We start from the raw sequence: 9,991 nt of genomic DNA on the forward strand, positions 1-9,991 counted from the left end.
GTAATGTATTGCATAATATAAAACTCCAACAGGGGCCATTCTGACCATATACCTTATACTTTTGACACTTAAATTTTGATGATGATACTTCTGTGGTCTTATTAATCCAATTTTGAACGTGGGTGTGTGTGTTTACCTGTAATGGAATATTTCACAGTGTTGTCAAGTTATTTTTCTTGAATAAAGGATCTGAATTCCAGTGTTGTCTCTCACAGCTCTTTTCCTCCACAAAATTGATGTTGTTGGTGGTAGGGATGCCATTTAACCCTGGTTTTTCATTGTCACAGCACCGTGGCTGCCTGTTTCTACGTTGCTGGCTAGAAGGCCATAGTTTTACAGCCTCCATCCTTACATATTCCTGGATAATAGTTCTCATCTATGCATCAGTGTATACACAACTGAGACACTCCACCAATTTCATGGTTAGCATTCCATCCCATGACAGCGGTAATAAAATGTCTTCAATGTCTTAGAGAAAATAATCCTGATGATGTGCCAAATTCATAGCATAAAACCTGCTTTCTAAATCAGGGGAATGGAGTTTAAACAATGTTTACCAGGCAGGGAGGATCTAAGGCTGCGTTCCATTCATGTCAGAGGTTGAACGTTTCCAAACTGAACAGCCTTCCATAACTCACAACACCAAATGTGAGCAATCAACATGACAAGATTCTCAGTTGTCCAGGTCATGGTTATCCAGGAGCAGTTGATTCCAAGGCAGCTGGACTTGGCTGTAGATGTCAAGAGCCTATATAACTGGAATCTCCCAGTTAAGGAAATTGGAAATGCAGAATACCCAAGCAATCAGTTTTGCAGTAGCACAGTGTAGATGGGAGGTGACTTACCAGTTCTCATTTCTGAATGTATGGATGATAGATGCAGGCGTGTAGCAGCTCAGGTTGGGTTGAACTCTCTGCTCAGTCTCCCACATCCTCAATGGTTGAGCACATAGTCAACCATTGCACCCCTGATCTCATCTGAGACAACTGTCCTTCCTTGTCCTCCTCTCACTCTTTGACCTCCAGCTCTTGTTTCACCACTGACTTCCATTCTCCTCCAAAGCAGGAGAGCTCATCTGTGGCCTCTTCATAGCTCTGATTTCAGAGTGAACAAAGCTGAAATCAGCAACTAGTGTTTACACCTGTGAGGAAGTGGGAGGTGCCAGATGGATAAATAAAGCCTGGCTTTGTGATTGGCGTTGCTTGTAATTTGAATGTTGCGTGTTGCGGTAGAGAACTGTGTGTAGTGTTTTGCAAAAAGTGTATTTTAGAATTTAAAAGCAGCAAGTGTAGTGCAGTGTAAAGCAGCAACTGAAAGCTTAAAAACTCATGGACCAAATCCCTAAACCAAGTCTGCAAAACACAGTGACGACAGTGGGAAGTTCCAGCTTCAGTGTGTAAAAAAAAAAAAAAAAACAAAAAACTGTGAAAACCTGTAAACTCATCATTTTAACATTCCACACCGTAAACAGCCACAGTCACAGTGTTTCATAGAAGTTCACACATTAGTAGTTGCTGAACTTGAATCATATCATATGCCAACTGAATGTGACAGTTTAAATTTTACTGAAGTTAAGATACAAAATGAAGGTGGAGCTGCTGTGTGTGGAAAATGATACACACATAGAAATCTCTGAGAAATATATTTAGAAATCCAAGAGGAGGTTAAAAAAAATCAAAGATCCTCCCTGTCTGTCCTCCCTAAGAGGTCGTATAGGGGCTTTTCTGTGTGGAGTTTGCATGCTCTCCCTGTGCTAACATGGGTTCACTCCAACGACTGGTCCCCAATCTTTATATTGGCTCTAAAGATTATGGACCAATCTTTGGACTGTGGGGTGATGAAGAAAGATGAGTGACTCTGAGGGTGAATGGTTGTTCATTTTTTAAACTCATTTCTGACAAAAAAAAACCCCAGTGTAATATTATAATGGCCCTATAATACACTACTCAGAATGATATCAGATATTACAACAGAATAATGTCTTTGATTTTTTTTTTTTACATGTATTTTATTTGCAGGCTTTTGATTGGATGGATCATTGTATCAGGTGATTTGTAGGTGGCCTCTATTCTGTGTCTTTGGATACAAAGACAGAGATTTCAGTGTATTTCTCCCACAGACCTCTGTGTTCAGGTTCTGTTGAGTAATCTTTGAGCTTCTGACTTATGTCTTCAGGTTTATAATGAGTGGTGGCCTGTCTCAGCAGCAGTACTGTTTTCCAGGCTCTAATGCCTCGTGTGTTATGGCACAGTTCAGTGTGGGGTCCAGAGTTGCTCTCTACTTGTTGTTTGCTTTAGGCATGCTGGTGACCATTGTGGGGAACTCTGTTGTCATTGTGTCAGTGTGTCATTTTAAGCAGCTGCAGAATCCTACCAACATGCTTGTTTTATCTCTTGCTGTTGTGGACTTTCTTGTGGGTCTTGTTGTGATGCCTTTCAGTGCCATTCGGACTGTTCATGGCTGCTGGTTCTACGGTGACACCTTCTGTCAGCTGCACTCCAGTTTGGATGTGTTTCTCACCACTCTCTCTATCTTCCACCTGATTTGTATTGCTGTAGACAGACACCAAGCCATATGCAATCCTCTGCATTATTCTAGGAAAATCACAATGTCAGTGGCCTGGATTATGGTGTGTATGAGCTGGGCGCTGGCTGCTCTCTACTCCTATGGACTTCTTTACTCTGAGGCCAATGTAGCAGGGTTAGAGGATTATTTGGCATCAATAAACTGCCTCGGCAGCTGTAACCTTCTCTTTAACCCACTCTGGGGGATCCTGGACAGTGTCATCTGCTTCTTCTTTCCCTGCACTGTAATGGTTGGTCTGTACACTAAGATATTTATTGTGGCTAAAGAGCATGTAAGAAAGATCGGAGACATGAGCAACTGTTCAAATGACAGAGGACGAGGTGGGTTGATTAAACAGTCCGAGCACAAGGCTGCAAAGACTCTGGGTATTGTGCTTGGTGCATTCATCTTTTGTTGGATGCCCTTTTTTATAGATTCTATAATCGATGCCTACACTGGCTTTATCACACCTGCTGCCATCTTTGAAGCATTTGTGTGGCTGGGTTACTTCAATTCAACCTTAAACCCAATCATCTATGCCTTGTTTTATCCCTGCTTCAGAAACAGCTTTTATTGTATCGCCACTCTGAAAATATTCCGCTCAAATTCCTCAACCATGAATGTATCTGCTAAATGACACAGCTTCATTCAAAAACTGTCCTATTTAACATTTTCAGATAAGATATTCTTCTCACCTATGAGTGATAAATGAAAAAGGTCTATGTTTTGCTGTCGTCAGTAATTATAACAAGCCCGTTTTTTTTTTCTTTTTCAAAAACGTCTATTGTGCAACTTTTCTCATACAATAATCTTTTACAGCAGTTTTCCACAATATTTTTCATGTAAATGTTTTCAGTATTTCAATTTGAAATGTCTCATGCCTAAATATATTTAGATAACTTCCGTCCTGTGTCATACTCATACTTTTTTATGGCTTTTTTTAAATGGCTTACTGATGTATGTTTAAATTATTGAGTACAAACTGTACTTACAATCTGTCATTATAGTTGCATTTTAGTTAACACACTGTTTCGGTCTTGTATGTATAAAGCTGCTCAGAGTAAAATCTTGGCCTTAAGAGCATCAAACCCATATTATTCTGCAGTGATCCAGAGGTTTCCTGACCAAAGCAGGGGTGACCAGCTGACTACTGATCCAATGTCTGACACAATAGTCTCACAACAATAAAAAAAAATGTCTTTGTGGGAGCAACAGTGAACATGAAAACATACTAAACAGACAACACACAAATCATACAGCAGGCATGATTAATCAAACTATAGAACTGAGTGAGTAAACCTTTTATAGAAATGTTTCATTCCCTAACATGCACTAAATTCATACACGCTCATTTAACTCATCATCCACGGATACGGTACACTAATCAAGTGTGACAGTGATGTGATGTAAAAGTACAAATATTAAAAAGATATAAAATTGCATTTGTTTGTTTGGCATTTGTCTCTGTTACCTACACTTCATGTGTGTCTCTTGTATAGATGTGAAGTACATCAGCCGCACATATATGTGGAATAAATATACACTCAGCTTTTTATATGTGGACAAAGATGTTTTAGCATATAAAAACCTTGTGTGACAGTAATACAAAACTGTGTTATGTTAGTTATATATGCAAAATAAATACATGAATTCAGTGTATAATGGATTAAGGTATCTTATATATTCACTGTATATGTGGCTGGCTCCCATCCAATCTATGTGATCTATATGCAAAGTATATTTGACACATGGACGTACATGTCCAAACCTGTATGTACGTCATATATAAATACAGCATATAAAAATGACATATTGTTTTTGTGTCTATCAGGCATATATTGTCTCTGTTAAAAATCAATACACCCTGTTTGTCATAAAATAAATTTGTCTCTCCCTGGGACAGGCTGCATCACATGTTTTAGAAATGTCTTTGTCTTAAACATTGTCACATTGTCACACTGTTACATTCTCACATGTCAGATGATGACGAAGCCAAATGCTAAGGTTAGCATGATAAAATCCACAGTGTTAATCACACCCACCATTTTAGTTTAGCGTGATATCTAATTAATACATGATTGATACATTGACAGAGCACTTTATTAATCCCCAGTGGAAATTGCAATGTTACAACAGCCACTGCACATAAATCACAAAAACAATGAGGTAAAAATAATACAGTGAAAGGCTGAATTATATACAATAACTCAATAACTCAACAGATTGATTGTACAGGATAATACACTGTACATCATAGTGACCACTAAAGGGGGATCACCAAAGTTTCAGGATATATCCTCTAGAAACCATGAATGTCTGTACAAAACCTTGTGGCGATACTTTTCACCTTGGACCAACGTGGTAACTGATAGCGCCATTCCTAAGGCCAGCATGGCTAAAAACTGGTGAGCTAACGATGAAGGCCATTAACTGCTGATAAAAACCTTTGGATGGTGGATGGCACCAAGTGCATCACTTACTTATGTGTAGCTGTGGTAAACTGTGAATCAAACTGGTTTTTTGTTCTGGGTGTCTCAGACCAGTTCATAATATTCAAGACAAAATCAATTCTTGAGTCGATAATATAAAAAGGGGCACAATTTATATTATTAACAACGTAGAATGAAGATTACATTTTTGGATTCTGTGAAACAATCTTTTTTTTTTTTCTGTCAGACCTATTTATGTAGTCAATTTTTACATGTGTTAAATATGTATTAGTTGTTATATTTGTCTTTGGAACAAAGGAGAGGCCATTACAGCTTCCAAGCAGCAAAGCTGCTGTTGGATGTTATTATTATGTATATATATATAGATATATATATTAATAAAAAAATATATAAATGACTTAAGATGCCATGTCTTCTGTAATGTATTCCCCTTTACACTTTGTACTATTTTTTATTGTTAAGTTACAGTGTTTTACACTAGAGTTATAATTCCTTTGTAAGTCTGAATAGTCATATTAAAACTTTTGCACAAAGCTTCATTTTGAATGTTTGAATGGTGCTGACCAGACAAAAATCATTCTAAAATGTTTCTGGGCAGCAGTATTGCATAACTGAGTCATGGTGTGGTGTCCTTTAGGGGAGCAGACTTTTTGTTTCATAGGTTGAGCACAATGTTCGAGCAGCTTAGGGAAAAAGACAGTAGTGGACTGATACTGGTATTGGCAAATACCCATGGTTGCGGTATCAGTATCGGAAGATAAGTGGTATTGAGCCATCCTTTGCAAGAATTAAAAATCCAAGATATTGGCTAGATGCAGCTCATGCTTCTCCTTCTTAAGTCCTAACAAAGATTACTAAAGTTAAAGGTGACCATGCCACTGGTCAGTTCTCAGATCTCTGCACTAGCTTCAAGGTTCCCAATGAACTTTAAACAGTCAATTTATAAATTAACAAAGGTATAGGGCACCTCTACTCTTGTGTTGGAAAATCCAGTGTACAGACCTCTGAGGTTGATTCGCACTTGTCTGCTGTTTAATGCAAACACGGGAGCTAGATACATATCTTGTTCAAGATTTGTATCTATCTATACAAATCTATCTATCACCCACTGGGAACTACTTTTTCTGCTGTTCTGTTTATTCCTATTTCCCTTTTTAACTCCATCTCATGTAATTAGCTGTTTTAGTCTCAGTGTCCATGGTGCAAATTGTGTGACCGCTTTAATATACACTATATAATATACCAGTACAATCCTTTTTCAGTTTATTACACATCTGGCTAAAATGAACGTAGTCAGGACTGGACCTTCATTAAGGTTCTATTGTTCATTTTGTATTGTTTTATAGAGGAGTTGATTCAATTATGGTATAAAAGCAGTGGACAAAATGCCGCCTGATTAGCTCAGCTGGTAGAGACATAGCAGAAGCCCCTGACTCTTTCTACCACCTGAAAGTGTTAGGGTGTTTGCTGTAACGTTCATATAATGTTATAAAAACAATGATATTCATCATATAATAAATGTACTTACGTTATATTATAATATGTGATTTATAATGTAATAATTTCTTTATTGTATGCTGCTACATGATGATTAGTCAATAACTTTTCAATATCTATATTGTAATAATTTTCAATGAATAATAGTAAAAATCAAATCAAACGCCAAAGGATTCAGATGTGGTTAAATATATTTTATATTATATACATATTTAATATCACTACACCAAAAGGCAAATGAGACACTGTGCTGGAGAAAATGCAGCAGTTGACTATGCTAATGCTTGAGATCAGTGGTCAGTAAAAAAAAAAAAAAAAAATGTTAGGAAAACTGAAACACTCATCTCCTTGAGAAGGACAAAGGCATTTAAACCTGCTCTTGATACAAACAAAGCCATAAAAATACTCATCAGTACTGTCATAAATGTGTCAGTATACCTTTATGGTGGAGGAATGGGGGTTAAATATTTCCAGACTGACAATGAGATAAAAGCATTTCTTAAACCAGGGATAAAACAAGGCATAGATGATTGGGTTTAAGGTTGAATTGAAGTAACCCAGCCACACAAATGCTTCAAAGATGGCAGCAGGTGTGATAAAGCCAGTGTAGGCATCGATTATAGAATTGATAAAAAAGGGCATCCAACAAAAGATGAATGCACCAAGCACAATACCCAGAGTCTTTGCAGCCTTGCGCTCGGACTGTTTAATCAACCCACCTCTTCCTCTGTCATTTGAACAGTTGCTCATGTCTCCGATCTTTCTTACGTGCTCTTTAGCCACAATAAATATCTTAGTGTACACACCAACCATTACAGTGCAGGGAAAGAAGAAGGCAGTAATACTGTCCAGGATCCCCCAGAGTGGGTTAAAGAGAAGGTTACAGCTGCCGAGGCAGTTTATTGATGCCAAATAATCCTCTAACCCTGCTACATTGGCCTCAGAGTAAAGAAGTCCATAGGAGTAGAGAGCAGCCAGCGCCCAGCTCATACACACCATAATCCAGGCCACTGACATTGTGATTTTCCTAGAATAATGCAGAGGATTGCATATGGCTTGGTGTCTGTCTACAGCAATACAAATCAGGTGGAAGATAGAAACAGATGTGAGAAACACATCCAAACTGGAGTGCAGCTGACAGAAGGTGTCACCGTAGAACCAGCAGCCATGAACAGTCCGAATGGCACTGAAAGGCATCACAACAAGACCCACAAGAAAGTCCACAACAGCAAGAGATAAAACAAGCATGTTGGTAGGATTCTGCAGCTGCTTAAAATGACACACTGACACAATGACAACAGAGTTCCCCAAAATGGTCACCAGCATGCCTAAAGCAAACAACAAGTAGAGAGCAACTCTGGACCCCACACTGAACTGTGCCATAACACACGAGGCATTAGAGCCTGGAAAACAGTACTGCTGCTGAGACAGGCCACCACTCATTATAAACCTGAAGACATAGGTCAGAGGCTCAACAGAGATACAGAGGACTGTGCTACAGGGGAAAAACATAGTGGTGATCACAGTCTTGTAATAAATGACACAGCACAGGCACCACCTACAAATATGACCTCAGTGCCATCCAATCAGAAGTATTTCAAACTTTGAGAGGGAAAGTTCATCTCTGGCTATACCACAGTAATAGTAAATTAAGTTTATTAAGTTTATTACTTCATTGATTCCTCAATCAGGGGGAATTTATTCTCTGCATTTTACAAGTTGCTAGAGGCACTCATATGTTTTTATGGGCTTTTCAAAAATTACAGAAGTTGTGGACAAAGTTGGCTTACACTGTTTGTACGACTTGTACTTGTTTATGAAAGAATACGCAGATTCGCTCACACAGAGGATGTCCAGGCCCAGGACACATTTGTGTTCACAGTCGCCAACAAGTTTTGTGCTAATGGCTAAAATTAGCAAAATGCTAGCTGCCGCTTTTCAACAACTTTTGCTACTGATGTTTGACTTGACTAATAAAGCTGGCTGGAGTGACTTAAGGTTAGTTTAACTTCAGTTGGACTGGAATGCATGTCTGGAAACCACATGATTTCAAAAGTGTCAAACGTGAAATGGTTGGAAACAAACAAGCTGCTCCGAATGCATCATGTGAAATGTGTGAAAACATGTGCCAAGGACGTGACTGTCACTATCTTAGTCACTCAGAACACCCTGAGGGATTCAAGGAAAGATCACTCTGACCATCACTATGGTCTACTTAGGATCACTCATACTGAAAGGTGTGCAAGGAACAGGAGAATCCACACCACCAGGGGTGCCATTCTCCTGAGAGATGTCCAGGGGAGTGGCACATGTGAAATGCAGTTCCACATGTGATAAGTTACATGGACTTTTTCCATAATGGGAAGAGAGAATCTGTGTAGAGCTGTGGTTTTACTTTCTTTCTATCGTAATGGATATGTGAAGAGGACGGGGTCAGTTCCCTCGTCTGGGAATTATTATAATTGTTATAATTGTTATTTAATTTCATTTTGAGCGGTTTTAGAGTGAAAATCTGATGTTGCAGGTTAAAACGTGATCTCTGAGGGAGGTTTTTTTTGACACACATATTAATAATCACAAAGTCATAATTTTGAAACAAGTTGGTGTGTTTTGCTTTATTTTTATGTCCTGTGAAGTTTCATAAAGCAGTTTTAGCAGTTAAAGCGGGCTTAGCTCAGAAAGTTAGGAAACTGTGTTTCATAAAGGTTATTTGGAGAAATCTGACCTGTCCCTCCTGACTATCCTGGTCCTGATCAGGCTAGTTTCCTGGCTGAACCTTATCTCAGCGTTTACCAGTGTTATAACACAATCTGCCACACTGAAACACAGGGTTGCTAATTATGTCATTGGCTTCACTATAAAATAGATTACCTGGCTCGGATCCTATTTAAAATGTTAAAGTTGTTATATCTATATTTTAATTTTAATTAACATAAAATTAACATATTCATTTTTTTTTTAGCCCTGATAAGAAATGGTTCATGTTCATGTTAGCTGATAAGACTTCATCTGTAATTGTGACGGTTTAAGCTATCTGCATGTGTCTCTGCTTGTATTCTGTAGAGAGCACACAGTACATTTACCTCTACTCATTAGGCAGACACTTTGATCCAAAGTGACTTACACGTGAGGGACAACACTCAAGCTTCAGTACAGTAGAAGACCTTGAAGTACTAAGTACTAAAACTATTCAATAAGACAAAGAACAAGGAGATCCGTGCACAGAAAGCGGGAGTTAGGCATGTTAGGGTGTTAGAGGTGTTGGAGGAGGAGCTTGTTCCAAAACCTGACCAAAGGGACTGATATTCGGTTGTTGCTGCGCCACTGCTTCTGCTTTGTAAAAGGTGGAGGGATGCACCGGCACCTAGGGCCCCTGAACTCTGGTCTTTATCACTGGCCCCTTAGCAGATCAATATATGGAAAACATTTACAACAATTTTGTCTCTAAAATGAATACCCACTTCTCAGATTCATTGGAT

General features: G+C 38.6%; 2 protein-coding genes across 2 annotated transcripts; one reads left to right on the top strand and one right to left on the bottom strand.

The window, feature by feature from the left end:
- The first annotated feature begins 2,182 nt into the window (after positions 1-2,182).
- LOC121186788 (trace amine-associated receptor 13c-like) lies at positions 2,183-3,202 on the top strand. Its single transcript, XM_041045580.1, has one exon. It carries the CDS (start codon positions 2,183-2,185, stop codon positions 3,200-3,202), a length of 1,020 nt encoding a protein of 339 aa, XP_040901514.1.
- A 3,739-nt stretch (positions 3,203-6,941) lies between these two features.
- Positions 6,942-7,955, bottom strand: LOC121186789 (trace amine-associated receptor 13c-like). The gene has a single exon (XM_041045581.1). The coding sequence runs from the start codon at positions 7,953-7,955 to the stop codon at positions 6,942-6,944; it is 1,014 nt and encodes a 337-aa protein (XP_040901515.1).
- Between the last annotated feature and the right edge of the window lie 2,036 nt (positions 7,956-9,991).

The sequence above is a fragment of the Toxotes jaculatrix genome, chromosome 9 (genome assembly GCF_017976425.1).
Source record: "Toxotes jaculatrix isolate fToxJac2 chromosome 9, fToxJac2.pri, whole genome shotgun sequence".
NCBI lineage: Eukaryota > Metazoa > Chordata > Actinopteri > Toxotidae > Toxotes > Toxotes jaculatrix.